Below are 20,340 nucleotides of genomic sequence, written 5' to 3'. Positions count from 1 at the left end.
CTCGATGCTTATTTGTTTCGTCGATTTCAGTTATTTAGGATTCACTCCACGAACATAAACAACGGGTGGACTTGCCAAAAAGTAAGTGTTATGTTTCTGGATAGTTTCACTTGATATCAATGTACAAAATGTGTCTGTGCATGCATGTTTTCATGTCACTCAAACTACATCAACATCAAGAACAAGAATATTCACAAGCTCATTCCCTCCCTCCCAATACTATTACAATTTTTTTTTGTCACTGTTGTATATGCAAAAACAATCAATAGAATATTCTTTAGATATTTTAATTAATTTCTTCTTTTTGTAGAGAAAGAAAGAAAGATAAAACTTGTTCTAATTGTAGCTTGAATATTAGGATATTAATGTTTATGCATTTTTGTTGAGTGTTCTACAATTCTAACATCTACTAGTCTTCCTAAAAAAAATAGTTGTTGGGTTTATTATATCTGTGTATTTATATGTATTGAAAGAATGTTAGCTACTTGTTGTCTTTGGTTGATTTGTGTTGAATTTCATTTTCTTATCTATAGTATTTACAAGTTATATTAAATATAAGAAAGTGAAACTAATTTTCATTTCCATTCAAGATATTTGGTTTTGTTTGTCTATTAATTGTTTTAATGTTTGCACAATAACTCTCTCCTTTGCTCATTATTGTATTCTCTCAAACTTGTTCCTCATATTTTTTTTAAGGTGGCATAACATACAGGCAGTAACTTATATATCTTCTTTGTTATTTTTTTATTATTATTATTTGTTATCATTTTATTGATTACACCCTAAAAACTTCATATTGTGCATTGTTGCAGGTACTTTTCCTTCAGTTAAAGAGAGAAGACATTTCTACCTTAGGTTAAAGAGAGAGAGAGAAGACATTTCTATAGAGCATCATGTTTAATCCTTAATGGGCTTATATGCTTATAGAGATTGAATGATCTTATTTGTTTGTTATTCTGTTTAAATCAAACTTGAACTAAATTTATTGTTTGTATTGGTATTATCTCTTGTTCTAAATGTTATACTCATGATCAAATAACAAAGTCAGTAGTTAAAAGGAAACTCTTTCTCAAAACTAGAACAACATATTCAATGGCACATTTAAATAAATGTGTAGAGTGCAGAATGTAATGTTAGTAAAAACAGAAGTGAACCAAAATGAATATAGCCCAGAAAACTAAATAGAGAAGAAGAAAAGAAATAATGAAACCAACACAAGAATTATATTGGTTGAAGAACAAAGATCACTCTGATCTTTGTCTCTACTCCAGTTTCAAACTTGATCTCATATTCTTTATTGAACAATTGATAAAGTATGAATCCTATAAGGCAAAGTATCTTTGCCTATATATGTCACACTCCTCACATATAAAAAAATTTATAAACAACTAAATATCTTTGTCCTTTTTTCTCTTGATCTGATTTTTTTTTTTTATTATTATGAAGAAGACTAGGACTTATATAGCTAGCTTAGATAGCAGCTAAGTGAAGAAAATGTTGAACAAAAATTGGGTGAAACTAAACAGGTATTATTTCAAAAATAACTTTAAATTTCAAGTAATATTGAAGGCCTAAGAAAATATATTAAGGTTAATCTCTTTTTTTTTAAAAAATATGTAGAGCTACAAAAGAGTACACGGATGCGGCATGGGACTTTGTGAAAATGGTAGAAAGAAATTATGGTTTTCCAAATAAAATTATCTGTCCTTGTAAGAAGTGTCGAAACTTAAATCATCATTGTGTTGATGATGTTTTTGAGCACTTAGTTATAACCAGAATGGATCCAACTTATCGTATTTGGGTTCACCATGGAGAGCAACCCATTGATACTCAAGTTGACGAAGTTTCGAATGATATGGATGCATTTGATTTATACACGACTGCTGCCATGGATGATGTGGACAATAATATAGGTTGTGGAGGTGGTGAAGACAATGAATTTGTTAACGAAGATCTTCAAAAGAAGTTGGAGGATGCGGAAACTCCTTTATATGAAGGGAGTGAGAAATACACAAAACTTTCATCAATTGTAGCTTTATATAGGTTGAAGAATCTGAATGGTTGGACAGACAAAAGTTTTACTGGACTATTAGAACTCCTTTGTGATATGTTTCCCAAAAACAATGTACTTCCTGATTCCATGTACTCAGTTAGGAAATTTTTGAGAAATTTCGATTTAAAATATGAAAAGATTGATGCTTGTATTAATGATTGTTGCTTATTTAGAAAGGAGAAGGCTAAAATGGATGTTTGTCCTAAGTGTAGTGTTTCTAGATGGAAAGTTGATAAACACACAAAGAATGTTAAAGTTGGTGAGGCTGCCAAAGTTTTGAGGTATTTTCCGATAATACCCCGATTGAAAAGATTGTTTAGATCAAAAGAAATGGCTGAAAACTTAAGGTGGCATTTCACTCATAAAAGTATTGATGGGAAGATGTGACATCCAGTGGATACACCTGCTTGGGATTCCATTAATGAAAGATGGCCAGAATTTAATCTTGAACCACGCAACCTTAGGCTCGGACTAGCTGCTGATGGAATTAACCCCTATAAAAGTCTAAGCTCCACTTATAGTTGTTGGCCAGTGATGCTTGTTATCTATAATTTACCACCTTGGTTGTGCATGAGGGACGAAAATACATTTTTGTCATTATTGATTCCAGGTCGTAAACAACCTGGAAACGATATTGATATTTATTTGGAGCCTCTTATTGAAGACTTAAACAAATTGTGGAATAATGGAGTGCATACTTATGATGCATTCGACAAAAGCTTCTTCAATTTGAAGGCAATGTTGTTGTGGACAATAAACGATTTTCCTGCATATGGAAATCTTGCTGGGTGTACAACCAAAGGCAAGACAGCTTGCCCGATTTGTGGTAATGATACATGTGCAACTAGGCTGAAACATAGTAAACAATTTTCATACCAAAATACTAGGAGATTTCTCCCGTTTGATCATCCATATCGGTCTAAGAAAGCATGGTTCAATGGAGCTACAGAAGAAAGAGGCCCCCCTAAAGTTTTGAGTGGCAGTGAAATTGTTGAAGAACTAAATCAAATTACCAATGATTTTGGAAAAAATATGAATCCCAAAAAAAGGAGTCGGGATAATAAGGTGGAAGGAATGTGGAAGAAGAAATCTATATTTTTCAATCTACCATATTGGGAGGTTAGTTTAATATATTTTGAAGTTATTTAAAATTGAAAGTTTAAGCTTATAAAATGTAACTTCAATTTGTTGATGATGTGTCTTTAATCATTGTAGGTTTTGTTAGTTCGTCATAGTTTGGATGTTATGCATATAGAAAAAAATGTGTGTGATAGTATTATTAGCACATTGTTGGACGTGAATGGAAAATCCAAAGATCATCTTAATGCTCGATTGGATTTAAAGGATTTGGGTATCAAGAAGGCCTTGCATCCGGTGGAGAAAGATGGGATTATACAACTTCCAGCAGCTACTTACACACTTTCTAGATCAGAGAAGAAAATGTTTTGCCAAAGGTTATTTGATTTAAAGTTACCTGATGGTTATAGGTCAAACATTAGTAACTGTGTAGTAGTTGAGGAACGTAAGTTGATGGGGCTTAAGTCTCATGATTTCCATGTCTTAATGCAACAATTGCTGGTAGTGGCCATTCGAGGATTGATGGAGGATGGTCCAAGAGAGGCAATTATAAGACTTAGCAAATTTTTTAATGGAATATGCCAACATGTGGTTGACGTAAAAGAAATCATAGAATTGGAAGCAGAAGTAGTTGAAACAATTTGTATGTTTGAAAGATATTTTCATCCTTCATTCTTCGACCCTATGGTACATTTAGTTGTTCACCTTGGACGAGAAGTGTTATTATGTGGTCCTGTTCAATTTCGATGGATGTATCTCTTTGAAAGGTAAATATTCTTAGTAACCTTTCAATAGTATAACATGAATTTCCCTTAACTAATGAGGAAGGTTCCTTCTTTATTTGTAAATATATGAAGTTACTTAAAGGGTATGTGATGCAACCTACACATCCCGAAGCATCTATTGCTGAACGTTACATTGCAGATGAGTCAATGCGCTTTTGTGCATCATTTTTGAAACAATCTAATGACGAAGGTTCCTTCATTGGACGTAACGAATATAATGATAGTGATGTGATACTTGAAGGTCGTCCACTTCATCGTAGTGTAACTGTTACACTAAATGATAAGGATCTAGCTAGTGCACATCGCTATGTATTATTCAATTTAGCTGTCACAGAGCAATATTTAGAGTGAGTGGATAAACTTATTATCTTCTAATTTCACTGTCGCTTAATTATTGATGGTGATTAATTTTTTTTTTAAATATAGGATGCATCTACAACAACTAAAAAAGAATAACAATACTTTAAGAACCAATCACACTCTACTTTGGAAACAACATACTGAGCTTTTTCCCTTGTGGTTAGAAGAAAAGGTATGGGCCAATACACTATTTAATTTGTATTAATCTGAAATTATGTGATAAAAATGTTTCCTTCTGTAGTTTTCTACTGCAGAATTTGATGCTATGTTATCAAGATTAGCACATGGTCCTCGTAAAGCAGTCATATCCTATAAGGGATATGTTATTAATGGGCAGCGATTTCATACTAAGGATGCAGAGAGAACGACACAAAATAGTGGTGTTTATATGGAAGCAACAACAATGTGTAGATCTAGTGCTAACGATGATGCACAATTGGCTGATGTTGTAGGATATTATGGGTTAATTAATCAGATTATACTCTTGGACTATTACAGTTTTCATATCCCTTTATTTAGGTGCAATTGGGCACATGTTGGCAAGGGTGTAAAGAAGGTTGATTGGTATACTCTTGTAAACCTACACCAAGGACAAAAAGAGTTTATTAGAGAACCATTTATACTTGCTTCACAAGCTAAACAGATATTTTACGCAAGGGAGAATGAAAATTCAAATTGGTATATTGTGTTAAAGGCTCCACCAAGAGGACACTACGAATCAGAAATATATGATGACCAACATGATGAGAATCCGATTGCTCAAAGTTGAAAAGTACAACATTTTCTTATTAATCATAAAATGTATAGTCATTACTTTTTTATGATTTTTTTTTGTGCGTTTAGTATGATTTTTTTTTATTATTGTACTTATTAAGTTTCTTGAACTGCTTTAAAAAGTGTTTCCTTAACTTGAGCATTGTGATTGTCATATTTAAAACAAATGTTTTTGTATGATGCAAATTTAGTGCATATTTCAAATTACTTTTAACTAAATCTCTTAATCTCTTAATCTTATACAGGTACAATATGGAGACTAGAAAAAAGAAGCAGGATGGAAGTTTAGTCAATGAAAAGGATGGAGGTTTAGTCAATGAAAAGGAAGTTGGATCACCTTCAACTCAAGTTCACTTGCAACCTGGTGCTTTGAAAGCAATTGTGGCAGAAAAGAGGAGGCAATTAGCAGCTAAGTTTGGAAAGTTGGCAGAGAAGAAGAAATCGAAGCTTCGTTTTGCATCCTCTACTAAAGTTGTAATGGATTCACCACCTGCATCTAAAAGATCTTATGAAGCAGCGTTTGGTATAAATCCAACAAATGAGGATGACAACGAAGATGAAAACATGTCCCCACAACGAGCAACTGCGTTAGGTAGAACCCAAGCAACATCTCCACTCCACAACCTGAACAAAACAAGAAGATCTCTGCGCCATTTTGTTGACAATGATTTTGAAGATGATTTTAACACTCCACAAAAGAATTCAGAAACTATGATGAACGAGTCACCCAAGTCTAGGTTGATTAGGCCATCAACCAAAGGTTCTCCTGCTGCTAATACAAGGTCCTCCCATCGCCAATCTATTGCTCATGAAGAAGATGTGCCTCTCAATAATAATCAGGAAGAATTTCTAGTTAACTCTACAAAGCATGTCACTCAAAACAAAAGAAAAAGAGGCCCAACAAAGCTGAAAGGTATTGCTCTCCAACCTGATGGTCGTATTACTGTAAGGTTTAATGCAAGAGGGCAAGCTGTAGGGGAAGGCTCGGTTAGTCTTTCATCATTTATAGGTCCTCTTGTAAGGGAACTTGTACCATACACAATAGCTGATTGGCGAAAGGTTCCAAAATCAATGAAAGATATTTTGTGGTCAACAATCCAGGTTCTAAACTTATATTTATTCATGTGTTAAAATCTTTTATTTTTAGGTGAATACTCATAAATTAATATTTAATGTGAATGCAGACAAGGTATAAGGTGGACAAAGATTGGGAACGAGACTGGTGTATGAATGTAATGGGAGACCTGTGGAGATCTTCCAAGTCCAGGCTAGTTACTAAGCTAAACGAGCTACCAAATGAACAAGAACGACTAAAATTAAAGCCTGATAATATCAAATCAGAAACTGAATGGAGAGTATTTGTGCGTGAAAAAACCAGTAAACAATTTCAGGTAACCAAAATTTCGATATATGTATTATATAGATTCTGCTTATTACAAATAAATTGGGTACCATACTTATTTCAGTTTGGTTTATTATCAGGAGAAAGATTGAGAAAAAAAAAACACTCATTGCTTACTTAGCTGTTACATCTCTGATATTGATGAATTATAGTTTTAATGCTTTTGGTATCTATAATCATGGTGTTCACTATAAACAGTAGCAGGTTTAATTTTCATTAAAGTTGTATTTAGCAAAAGAAGTTCATTATTCTTTTGCACTTGCTGCTAAGGTTGTTTATAGTACACATTAAGTTATGATTTCCCTTGTATTTAAAAATTGAATTGAGTATATATATAAATGTATATATTTGAGCAATAGTTACACTGTCATTTAAAACTTGAACTGAATATATATATTCTATTTAATATATATATAGAAAATTTTGAGTGCATAAATAGAATAAACAATAAGAAGACATGTCTGGCTACAGAGAAGTAATGACACAGAGGTTATAGGCATCACTAGCCTATAAATTAACACAGAGTCAATTTTACTAAGGGGCAAAAAAAAATCTTACCATAGAAGTGTTACCATTTAAATATTCTCTTTTTTTTTTCTAGTTTGTCAACCCTCAAGGAAATATATATTCTATTTCCATTTCCATCTGTATTTAATAACATATGCCACATAAAACCAAAAATGAAGTCTTAAGGAGGCAAGGAAATATTGACCACCATTCTAACTTGGTCAGCCCATTGTTCTCTACTAGTCATTTTTAAGGAAAAAGAAAAAATCAGAAAAATAGTAAGATCAAAATACTGGTGTCACATTTTATTATAATGATTCTTATTTCTGACCAAGTGTTATATGCCTCATCATTGTTTAATACTCCAACCATAGAATTGAAACCAACCAACCTAGTACAACATTCAACGTGACAGCTTACAACTCCAATGCCTTTTCTTTTATCCTCATATTTTCCTCCCTTTCTTACTTATCCCATGCATCAGATACCCTTAAACCTGGAGAGACTTTGTATAATTATGAAACCTTGGTTTCTTATAATGGGGTGTTTGAGCTAGAATTCTTCAATTCTGGTGATTCAAGCAATGAGTACATAGGAATCTGGTTTAAGAATGATAAGGACAAGAAGGCAGTTTGGGTTGCAAAAAGAGCAAGTCAACCAAGGGTGTAGTTTCTTTTGTCATGGCTTAGTCCTGATGATCCAGATAAAGGTTCTTTTTTTTAGGCTTTGACAGAGAAAACAAAACCCAGTTCAATATCTGGTTAGGTGAAAATGTTTATCAAGAGATTGGCTTTTGGGATGGACAAAAATTAAGATTATTCTTTGAAAGCTCTTCAGATAATCAACTTTAGTTATGTATCAAAAAAGAAGGAGACTTATCTTATTTTCAATAACAAAGAAAGCAATGTGTATTCATGGTTTGTCATGGCTCATAAAAATAAATCAGAAACACAATAACAAAAATCCTCAAAAAGCAAAGAAAAACAAAATCCCAAAAGACAATAACAAGTACAGAAGAACAAAATAAAAAAAAATACTTGGTTATTTGGCTTTATGAATTTCTTACTATTTGGCATTATGTCACTAAGCTTTTTGTTTTTCATATACTTTTGTTCAAGTATTACTTTGTTGTGGTTGAATGTGACTCAATTGCTACAACAAAATTACATTTACAAAACTTGTGATAGGTTGAGTTTGAAAGATCATTGAATGTATTCCTTGTTATTTGGCTATTTTTTCCTGTTCATAATAATGGTGTTGGCTTCTATTCTGCATTCCTGGTTGCAGATTGGTGCAATTATGCTATTTGTAATTTATGTATAAATTTTATTCAGCATATAATGTTCACCAGGATGGATGTCAACATATTTTATGAAAATCTACTTTGAAATTTGAAAGCAAAAGTAACTTGAGGGAGGCATTGGATAAGTAAGATATTTTTTTCTTGGTGTTATGGAGTATATAATATTCTTATTCTAGAACAATGCATTATGCTATATCAGTCAATTAAAACTATTTCAGGTCTGATCAAATTAAGGCAGTAGAAATCCTTAGTAGTTTCTGCATAATCTTAGCAACATTAGATTGTCTTGGCTTGATATGCACATATGAAAGTTAAACTCTATTGGCCTCAAGAGCTGCATTGAGACTACAATTATGGTTAGTTTTTAGAATATCTTTATGCTCTAAATTTGAACTCTTGCAACCACAAACAAATTTCAGATTCCAAATTTACAATTGGCTTAATTGTATTCAAATTATGTGAGCAGTTGCTGCCCTGTTTTCATGAAACTTTTGTACTTTAAATGATTTATTTTTTTCCAATTCTCTTCTTGAAAATGTGTTTCTAAATTTATTTGACAAAGCTATTCAAGAGACACTATTATCACCATTCACAGTCCACCAACCATCCCATCCCTGTTCAGGAGGAGTTGTACTGTGTTTACTATTTCATTGCTAGAATACTGGTTCTGTATGTTTCTTTTACTGCTGGAGTGTTTACTGTTGGAGTGTTTATTACATACTATTTTCTTTGCTGCCATAGTTACTGTTTTATTGTTGAAAAACTATTATGTGTACTGTGTTTACTGTTTTATTGCTAGAATACTGGTTTAGTTTTTTTGTTTTACTGCTGGAGTGTTTGGTATTCTGTATGTTCAATCGCTGGTTCATTTCTTATTTATTTTAGGCGATTAGCAATAAGTTTAAAGAGATGAGGAAGAAACAACTCCCACATACATGCAGCAGGAGAGGATATGCTCGAACAATGGATGACATGGTAAAAATTTAATAAATATTTTTGGTAGCTAAACATAAGAAAATATATGTTCTCTTTCTGAAAAATGTACTTGGATACAGAGTAGGGAAAGCTCAAAACCTGTAACAAGAGTTCAAGCTTTCTTAAAGACACACACAAAGAAGAATGGTGAACCTGTGAATGCACAAGCTGCTGAAGTTATTGTAAGTAATTTACCCTTTGTTTGTAGAAACATATGTATTTGTATGCACATAGACTTATTTAACAGTCAACTAAAAATGATTTATAGGAGAAGCTACAAGTTCTTGCAAATGAAAAACCAGATTCATGCACAACACAGAATACTGTACAAGATGCTCTCACTATCATATTTGGTCTTGACAAGAATGGTAGATCATTAGCTAATGGGAGGGGAGTAACTAATACAAAGTTAGCTATTCTAAGAGCAAGAGATGACCATATTTCACAATTGGAATCAAGTCAATGTGAGATGAAGAATAAAATGTCTGAGATGATGAATCTTATTAATACTATTGAAAAAAGTGTAAACATTCAGGTAAATTAAATTAATTGACTTCTGTTTATTTTACTCTATTCATTGAAAATTATAAATGACTAAATTATTCTCAAACTTGTAGGGGTTTACTCAACCAAGTGAAGCGGAGTCACACATGCCTTCTCCTATGGTAACTACAATTTTAATTACTACCTATCATTTCACTTTTAATTTTTTAAGTATCAATATTATCTATAAATAAATATATGTTTTATCATGTAACAGAGTGTTAATAATCTGAAGTTCACTCCTGAAAACAATGCTTGCAATTTACTTGATTGGAATGGAAGTGGAGAAATTGTTGCAGAAGGTCGATGGTCTTCTAGTGATCCTTTATGTGAGGTGCATCATCTTCGTCTTGGGCCTAATGCAATGAGAGTTTGGGTTGATGTTGCTAAGAAACCTACTGCATATTTATGGAGACCAACATCACATATGAGTACAATTGAAGAAGCGGTTGGTTGCACTGTTGCTTGGCCTTCTAATAAAGTTACAATGAGGTAAAATTTCATGCAACTTTAAAATGATTTATAAATAGTACAACAAATCAGCTGTAGTAACTAATTATATCATCAAAATATATAGGAAATGAACATAATGGATGAAATTCAATTGTTTCTTGGTAGATATCTTTGGTACGTATCTTTGCATAAAATTAACTAATGAATGAACATGTGTTTTCAACTATTTTGGCTACATTTGTTTTCTTAATTTTATATATTTTTCACTCTTACAGGTGCACAACTAATGAATGAAGTGTAATATTTTGGAGGGACGCCCATGATCAACAAATTATGAATCAGTTTGTTTCAAAACTTTTGCTTATGTATTTTGTCTTGCTATATACTCGTACTTTTGGGATATTGATATTTTAGCTTTATGTAGCGAACATATTAAGAATATTTGAATTTATGTTAAGGTATAATTTTTAATGTGTTATATGTTTATCATTTGTTGCAATTATTCATATGTTAAAAGATAAAAAAATATAAAAGTTTTTGTTATGCCATGAAATTGTTCATATGACATTTAATAAATGTTAGGAAAATGATTAATGATAACAATAAAGAAACGCTATTAAAAGTAAGGATGATTACAAACAAAAAACGCTATGTCTGATTACTAATTACATTTTCAAAATGCTATTACATATCTTTACATAACGTTTGAAAAATGCTATTAAAAGTAAGGATAATTACAAACATAAAACGCTACGACTGATAACTAATTACATTCTTAAAACGCTATTGTATATCTTTACATAACAATTTAAAAACGCTATTCACAATAAGTACGACTACAAACATAAAACGCTACGACTTATAATTAATTGCATTTTAAAAACGCTATTGCATATCTTTACATAACGTTTTAAAAAAGCTATTAAAAGTAAATATTACTACAAACATAAAACACTATGGTTGATAACTAATTACATTTTAAAAACGCTATTGTATACCTTTCAACATCATTTCTGCATAACGTTTGAAAAACGCTATTAAAAGTAAGTATTTTCAATTTAACATAATCAATTAATACATACATAAAACGCTATGACTGACATCTAATTATATTTTTAAAACGCTATTATATATCTTTCAATAGCATTTTTACATCACAATTTAAAAACGCTATGAAAAGGTCCAGACTTTTAATAACATGGGATAATATAGCATTTGTAATAATGCTATCGTTTGTTAAAGACAGCGTTTTAAAAATGCTATGGAATGCAGTTTTTCTTGTAGTGGGGTTCACAGTCTTCACTGAGCAGGTGGATACAACACCCTTAGAGGGTCTCTCCCTAGCAGCCTGCACTCATCATGCTTAACGTTGATCCTGACCCTTGTCGTTTCCAAACTTCGTTGTTTCCGTCCGTCACCTTTCTCGGCCTTCACCATTCTCGGCCTTTGCCTTCTTCGTCCTTTGCCATTATTGGCCTTTGTCGTTCATTCATAATAATTAGAGGGTATTTCCCTAGCAGCTTGGACTCAGCGTGCTTAACGCTGATCCCGACCCTTGCCGTTTCCGACCTTTGTTGTTTTCGACCTTTGCCATTCTCGGGCTTTGCCATTTCCAGCCTTTGTTGTTCTCGGCCTTTACCGTTCTTAGCCTTCGTCGTTCATTCAAAATCATGCAAAACATAGCACAACATTTGCAAGTATTCACATAAATATTAAACACAAATGATAGGGCCATGCCCTGAAACACAAATAATAGGGTCATGCCTTGCTCTACGAGCACAAACAGTTTTCTTACCTGTGTCTTGAGCTGATAGATTAACGCGATTCCGAGCACGATCCCCTAAACCCGAGCCTTGACGTAAAACCTAGTCACAACCCCATAATAAATAGATATCCAACAATCCCTAACCAATTAAGAACTTCAGTTTAAAATACTAGTCTTCAGGACCTTGAATTCTACTAAATCGGGTAGTAGAATCCTTCCCGAGCCTTAACATTTGGGTTCCCGAGCTGAAAACCTTCAATTGGCCAACATTGTCTATTTGAGTCGCGACCCAGCCCTTATGGGCCACGGCGCGCCACAAGTCAGAGAGCCTTGGGCTTTCATCAAAGGGACACGGGTCGCGGCTAATCTCAGCCTGCGCTGCAGTGCCTCGGCAAAAATTTGAGACCCCAAAGCCTCTGAGTTCATGCGGGCCACGACACCTGAAGAATAGGGTTGCGGCTCCAGCCTCAAAACCTAGAAATCCCATGCATTTTTACTGCATTTTCCTCATCCTAACCTACCAATTCTCAGCCAAATCAACCCCTACACTGAATATTCAACCTATAGTTCATACCATAGTAGCATAGCAAACTTAGCCATCCCAATACTTAGCCTATAACCTATCAAAACCCAAAAATCAGGCCATGCTTAAACTTAAAAAAAAAACCTTCTAACTACAGCCAAGAACTTAACACAATTCAATATAGACTCTGTGATGATTTCGACCTTGAGCTATCTTCTCAACACCTTTAGCTGTTTTCTCCATGTTCTCAGCATCAATTCATAATAACTTCATGATTAAGATAAATTTGTATTTGATCATCTTATTGATATGTTTGATTAATACTTATAAAATAAACGATATTGTTAAGTATTAATAACATATTGGGTCTCATTCATGTATGATCACTTAAAGTCATCTAGAATTTTCCAATCATCCTCGTTCCCACATGGGTAAATGGTTTCTTTGTACGACTTCCTCCATGACTCAATGGTGTAAAACGGGGAACACAGAGAGTAAATGTTCACACCACGATCGAGAGTTGTTTCCACTCCATGGACACAAGGTATTCCTATGAGTTGAAACACACCATATGAGCATGATTTCGTCATTAAATTCACATCAGTGAGCATGTATTTACAACATTATACATCGTGATCTCAACCATCGAGGATATCGGTAGTTTTTTTCCCTCCGAGTCTCCAACCATAGTCAGGATCCTTCCAAGTGATATACCACACCTTAGTACCAGACTTCTTGACCACAAACTCAAAATTATTCTTCATGGAAAATAGAGCAGATTTACTTTTCAAATAATTCTTGTCCTCAAAAGTCTTCCCGAGGTTAAATTCTCCCAGGGATGCACCGAATAATGAGCTATGTGTTTTACTAGAGGCCTCAATATCTTCTTTTGTAAACATTGGGGCACTCCATCTATGTGATTTTCTCTTGAAACAATTGACTCCCTCCATCTAGTGTTATCTTCTATCCTATCATGACGACTACTGCTTATGGCAGGAGTTCGACGTCCTTGAGTTGGTAGGTGTGCATGTGCAAGAGGAGGTCCTGCCTATTCTTCTACTTGTTAGACTTGTTAATTGTCTAACCATTCATTTGACACTCCTGCAGTATAATACGCCTCTGAATCATCCCTGGAACCATCCCCATTATCTTCACGACAATTATCAACTTGATTGTCATTCACATAAGGGTCGTACTCATATGTTATGTCATTAAAGTCTCTCAGGATGACTGCTTCAGGAACAACAATGGGACCTCCAGTTGGGATATTAAGCTGAACAATAGCCACTGGATCTATAACTAGAACAAAAGTGCCTACCTCACTATTAACATGCTTGTAACTGCTACATGCAGGAGATGGTTCAACGCTGTTATTATTCATATCTTTTTTGTTCACAGTAGAAGAGGGACTTGATATGACATTCTTCTTAACTGGAGTCACACATAAGGCAATCCATTCTTACAATGGAGGATGCTAATAGGTTGTAAAATTTGTTTTGGAGTAATGATATACTTGCTGATTCATCAAAAAAATAAATAAATAAATAAAAATACACAAGCATCAAGATCATGTATAACATGAATTGGTGAAACGGTTGGTTGCATACCATTTTTTTCCCAAACACCGTTGTAAGAAACAAACACATAAACAATAGAACCTTAAATAAAAAAAAATTACCCAGAATCAATGACTGAAAAAAATCAGCTACCATTGAGCATGCATTGAACAACCATTAGCAAGAATCAAGCAACCACAACACACATACATATAAGCAACACTAGTGAGCATGAATCGAGCAACCATCTGGCATACAAAACAACACGCTAATGATCAGCACCATTGAGCCTGCATTGAGCAGGCTTCGAGCAACCATCGAGCATACAGAACAACATGTAATGATCAACACTATCGAGCCTGCATTGAGCAGGGATCGAGCATACACAACAACATGCTAATGATCAACACCATCGAGCCTGCCTCATGCATACAAAATAACATGCTAATGATCAACACCATTGAGCCTGGATTGAGCAGACATCGAACAACCATCGAGCAGACAAAAACCCAGAAAAATGCAGAAAACACATATTCAAAAATATTTGAAATGCCCAAAAATATTGAAGGAAACATCACTCATCCAAGTATTTAATAAAAAATTACTTACCCTTAAATTTCTACTTAAAGAATCCTCAAAAAGAATGCTATTTTGAGTATTGTGTCTACAAGATGGCCAAAGTTAGGGAGGTTTTTATGATGTTGAAAGTGTCTTCGCTACAATTGGTGGTGTCGTGAGGTGAGAGAGAGTGAATCAAGGGAGAGAGTGAGAGAGGGAAAAGAGAAGAGAAAAGAGGAAATGAGAGGGAAAATTATGGCAAGGGTATTATGAGTATAGTAGCTACAAGCGGCATCATTTTGAACTGTTCAAATGCCTGTCAATGTTTTTAATTATCAACCCCCATTAAGTATAGAAACCCAAATTTCCCTTGAAAAAGGGGGAGGGCTAAGTTGGACGGCTAAGTCTGCCATGTTTATTATCGTAGAGTAGTTTTCAAGTTTAAAAATAGTAAATCACAATGAAATTTTGGCAAAAGTAATTAAAAATATGAGAATATATATAGAGAAAATATATGAATCACCGTATTGTACTGTACAGGGCAAAGTCTATAAGGCCAAGCATTCGAAGAGAGAAGTATATAATGCCTTCTATATCGAGTCCAGCAGAAAGTAACTGATATGGATGATCACTTTTTCCTGTAAAATAAAGAATTTTGAGAAAATCATCATTAAAGCAATTTGTTTTGTTTTTTTGAGTTGATGGTTTCTTCTATTAAAGCACCTTGGTGTGGTAGATAGAAAGTAAAAAGTGAAGGACTATTCTTTTTTTCTTTTTCTTTTTCTTTTTCATTTTTTTTCATTATATATAGTAACGTTTTTATTACAATTGATTATTAATTGTGTTTATATCATTAGAAATTCCCATATTATAATAAATACTAGTAGCAATTAAGGGCCAGGCAAACTTTTGTCTCTTTGGGACTTTATTTATCATTGTAGTTTGACACATATTGTTGGATTAGGGTGAGTTTGAAAACATAACATAATTTGACTAATCTCTTATAAATATTTAAACATAAATAAATTATTTTGTCAAAATCTAATTGAATAGTAAGAAAATAACGTTGCATATTAATTTACTTAAAATTATTTAAACACGAATAATAAAAAAGAGAAATATGATTTTGGTCCTTTTGTGTTTTTCTCAAATACGTAATCGACCTCTGTGTTTTGTTAAATGACAATTCGGATCATATGTTTTACAAAATGGATCAAAATAATACCTCAGATCCGATTCTGATCAAAATATTTTCAATTATAAGATCAATGTTCAGGTCATTAGTGATGCAATGGATTGATAAAAGTGGAGAAAGTAGTCGACAAGCTAAGAATGAAATATTATATTTGATTTTCTTTTACCAAAATTAGGTATAATGTACTATTTTAACTCATTTTGTAAAACACAAAGACCAATCACATATTTGAAAAGAAAAAAAAGAGTCAAACTAGTATTTTCCAAATAAAAAAAATATTGTGATCAATAGGGAAAGAAAATGACATATGATATCTTCATATATATATATAAATATAACATTATAATAAAAAAGTGATGTGATAATGTACTATATATATCCAACTCATAATTATTCATATATGATGAAAGGTATCAAAATCAAATGACACAGTAAAAATTTACAAAAATGTTGTTCATATAGAAGAACTAAGTTTTCTCTACACTTTATTTTATCAAGTTTGATCTTCTAAATGAACATTGAATAAGCACTTTTGTCGAGTTTAAGGGCATTTATGACTTTTCAAACCTTTAGAAAAAATGCTCCAACATTTTTTTTAACTTTCTCACAACCTTGGGTTTACATGTTTGTACACTTATTGGATCTTGGGTCTTTTTTTCTCTTTTTATTTAAATTATTATTATTTCTGTCTCTTTAATAAACATATATAAAATCCTGTATGGACAAAGTACCACCGAAAGCTAACTCGCAAAGCTCTCAATACACTTTCATTTCATTTCACTTAGTCAAAAGAGAAACCATAGCGAAAAACAGGTCCATTAATTCAATCATAACCAGATCAAGAAACTATATATAATTCAATCAAAGCTCTAATCACCACCACCACCACCGCCTGCCACCTTCTCCATCACCATGCAGCCAGAGAACCCAGACCTCTACCAGTTCCTGGCCGATAACGGCTTAATCAACGTCGTCGGTCCTTATAACTTTCCGGCATCCGGCGGTGGCTCCGGTGAGCATCATAATTATCAGTTCTCGTCGATGCAAAGCTTTTGTAGCTCATCCTCTTATTACCCTTACTCCAAGGGTTCGACCGGAACCTGTAGCGACAGCAATACGACGGCTCCTCACGACAGAGCTCTTGCCGCTTTGAAGAATCACAAAGAGGCTGAGAAGAGAAGGAGAGAGAGGATTAACTCTCATCTTGATAAGCTCAGAAGCCTTCTTCCTTGTAATTCCAAGGTATTATATATACATATACATATATATATTATTACTTCTGTTTTACTGTTTTAGGGTGGGATTTCATTTCTGAGACTAAGTTAATTTTTTTTCCAGATTATAATGAGCTTTGAACTTTTGCCTGTAATTTTTTAATTGATGTTCAAATCGATTTTTTTATTCCAACTATAACTATATTCATGGTAGATATGGACCAGATTAATGTTTAGTATAAATACTAGTGAAAGGGAAAGAAAAAAAAAGGTTGGGAAATAGAAAGAAATGGATTGGAAATTGAAAATTTCTGAGTCTTTTCTCTTTCTTTCTAAATGAAGCCTGTTCTATTCATTGACTTCAATTTAAGAAAATAATTCTGGGTTTAATTAAATTACAAAAACGTTTCATATAATTATGAAATGAACTTTCAATTATTTTTACAAAGTTAAGATTCTGAAAATCTTGGATCCATAATATATAGCGCCTTTTTATCTTGTTAAACTTTTGAATATTCAAACTAAGCCTTAAAATAAGAGTATATATATTGTAGTTTTTTTTTTCAAAGGAAAAGTGATATGATAATAACTCTTTCGAGTTTCTCTAGGGTTATGGCTTTTAGTGCTTATGTTTAAGAAAGCATCTATACTTTTTGTAAATATGATCAGTACATACAAATTATTTTCTTCTTATTTTGCTTGAAATATCAAAAAATTTCTCAGACAGACAAGGCTTCTCTCCTAGCAAAAGTAGTTCAACGAGTAAAAGAGCTGAAAGAGCAAACATCTGAGTTGACCGAACTGGAAAGCTTCCCTTCTGAAACCGACGAGATCACAGTGATTTCTTCTGGAGATTATTCGCCCATAGGTGGCGAAGGGCAACTTATATTTAAGGCCTCATTGTGCTGTGAGGACCGGTCTGATCTCATACCAGACCTAATCGAAATACTAAAGTCCCTCCACTTGAAGACACTCAAAGTGGAAATGGCCACACTTGGAGGGCGAATTCGCAATGTTCTTATGGTGGCTGCTGATAAAGAACACAGCATTGAGTCTGTCCATTTCTTGCAGAATGCTTTGAAGTCTCTTCTTGAACGATCCAATTCATCGGAAAGATCGAAAAGAAGGCGTGGACTAGACCGTAAAATAGTCATCTAATTAGTCATTCAACTTATAACATTAATTACTAGTTTTTATGATATGTTTTCGTCTTTATTTTATCTTTAATTATATATGTTTCAATATATGTCTTAATTATTAATTAATTAAGCTGGCAGGGTTAAAAACTAATGTTTGAGGGTTCGCTTTATTAGTTGGTGTTAAAGAAAAAAAAAGAGAAAGAGGAAAGTTAATTATAATGTTCGGGGATGTGATTTGATTTGATTTCTAGCTCTATATATATTATAGTTTGTCTAGCTAGTTTTAGGGTTTAGATTTATTGTAGAATCCCTAACTTTGCATGGGATTTTAGTGAATTGCATATGTAAGAAGAAAAAAGGTAGATGAATTGATATGAGAAAAATATTTCAACTTATATGAATGGATATTGAAGAAATCACAAGAAAGAAAGAAAAAAAAAAGGATCCTAAATATGTGTGGAGACTGGAGATGGTATTCTATGAAAAGCAATACTTCTTTAAGTCTCTAAAACTGAAAAATGGCATATTTTATTTTTCCTTTGTCTAGCTAATCCATTGGAGAAGGGGAATAGTAACTGGATTTTTTTCTGAGGGGTTTGTGGGGTGAAAGGTATTCGACTCAAGAAGTACTTTAGCTCTCAGATGTGACGATTTTTTTTTTTTAATTGGTGAAATTATTATTATAATTAATAAACTGGGCGGTATATATAAAAAGGAACAATGTTCTAAACACGAGAACTAAACTTTGAAATATGTGTGCTTCCAATTTCAGACCCAAAAGCCAAGGCTGCAGAGAGAAAAGAGAAAACATTTGCAAACATTCTCCTTGGAATCACGAACAATCTTTATATTGTTGCAGAAAGTTTAGACGTATATAATGAAAATAGATATATGAGAATGGAAGACTTGGACTTTCTTTGCAGTCTCTTTCTAACTCAACTGTGTTCGGTTCACTGGTAATTTCCTTCACTTTTCTCATGAATATACCACATGGCATGCATGTCAGTATATTTTGAGTTTGGACCAAGTTTCATATATATATATATATATATAGCGTGCATATATTTCTCCAATTATATTAATAGAAATATGGTATTATATCAAGTAAGCCGAATAAGAATCGGTCTGTATTATTTTAATTGGAAATAGAAAACATCCGCATTCCAATATATAGGGCACCCAATTATTAATTAACTATTTTTCTTTTACAGGGAATAAATCACTACGACAAATAGGAATTTTAGTGGGGATGTATATGGCCCATGATAACAGCAAAAATCGCAAATCTCAGCTGATATGTGTTAGGGGCAACATGTAGCCGCAATCACGTTTATTAGCCGCTACAATTATAGTCGCCCCTAATTGTTTACTATGAAGGGATGACTTTGTCACCGTTATTATTGAGATAGTGGCCGCATATACTCAATTTTGCAGTATTTTTTTAAACTAGTGTGAGGGTTGTTGTCCCAAATACTAATATGTGGCCCTATTAGTGGATTATTAGATAAAAAATTTATAAAAAATATTTTTTAATAATAAAATTTTGATTTAGAAAAATAAATTTAAATTAAAATATTACATAATATATTCATTATAATTCATTAACATAACAAAACTAATATATATTATTTCTCAAAGTGAAATTTTTATTATTCATTAAATTAAGTAATTAATTTATTTGTTCAATTATATCCTCAATAATGGTTAATATTTTGGTAATTATTTTATTTTTTAATATTTAGTTATTATTCATTATTAGATTAAGTTTACTAGTTGCTAAATTTAGTACTTATTTCAATGTATTTTTGTTTAATTTTATTAATTATGAAAAATGCTAATTTTATTAATTATTCAATTAAGAAGTTATTTTATTTATGAAAATTTATTTCTATCAATGACTAATATTTGTTTTATAAGTACCGATTCAAAATTCACATTAACAAATAAAAACACTAACTTACCTGGAGAGAGAGAGCATAACGAGAGGTAATGGTGGTTCCAAACATTCATACTAAAAAAATATAAACTTATAAATATGAAAAAACATTTATAATTAAATATAAATATAACAAAGATTTATAAATAGAAATATGAAGATCTCGACCCCTATCCCGACACAAGACCCCAACTCGACCGCTAACCCGTACCCCCGATCCAA

General features: G+C 32.7%; 2 protein-coding genes across 2 annotated transcripts; both read left to right on the top strand.

The window, feature by feature from the left end:
* The first annotated feature begins 8,997 nt into the window (after positions 1-8,997).
* Positions 8,998-10,526, top strand: LOC133825223 (uncharacterized). Its single transcript, XM_062258199.1, has 7 exons — positions 8,998-9,236; positions 9,317-9,418; positions 9,505-9,771; positions 9,854-9,901; positions 9,997-10,271; positions 10,398-10,406; positions 10,508-10,526. Exons 1-7 carry the CDS (start codon positions 9,171-9,173, stop codon positions 10,524-10,526), a joined length of 786 nt encoding a protein of 261 aa, XP_062114183.1. The 5' UTR covers positions 8,998-9,170.
* Positions 10,527-16,543: 6,017 nt separating this feature from the next.
* On the top strand, positions 16,544-18,426 carry LOC133823282 (transcription factor bHLH106). The gene is made up of 2 exons (XM_062255949.1): positions 16,544-17,071; positions 17,767-18,426. Exons 1-2 carry the CDS (start codon positions 16,742-16,744, stop codon positions 18,199-18,201), a joined length of 765 nt encoding a protein of 254 aa, XP_062111933.1. The 5' UTR covers positions 16,544-16,741; the 3' UTR covers positions 18,202-18,426.
* Positions 18,427-20,340: the final 1,914 nt, after the last annotated feature.

This window comes from Humulus lupulus, chromosome 3, assembly GCF_963169125.1.
Source record: "Humulus lupulus chromosome 3, drHumLupu1.1, whole genome shotgun sequence".
Classification (NCBI taxonomy): Eukaryota; Viridiplantae; Streptophyta; class Magnoliopsida; order Rosales; family Cannabaceae; genus Humulus; species Humulus lupulus.
Note: the sequence above shows the minus strand (reverse complement) of the source record. Positions and strands in the feature narration are given on the sequence as shown.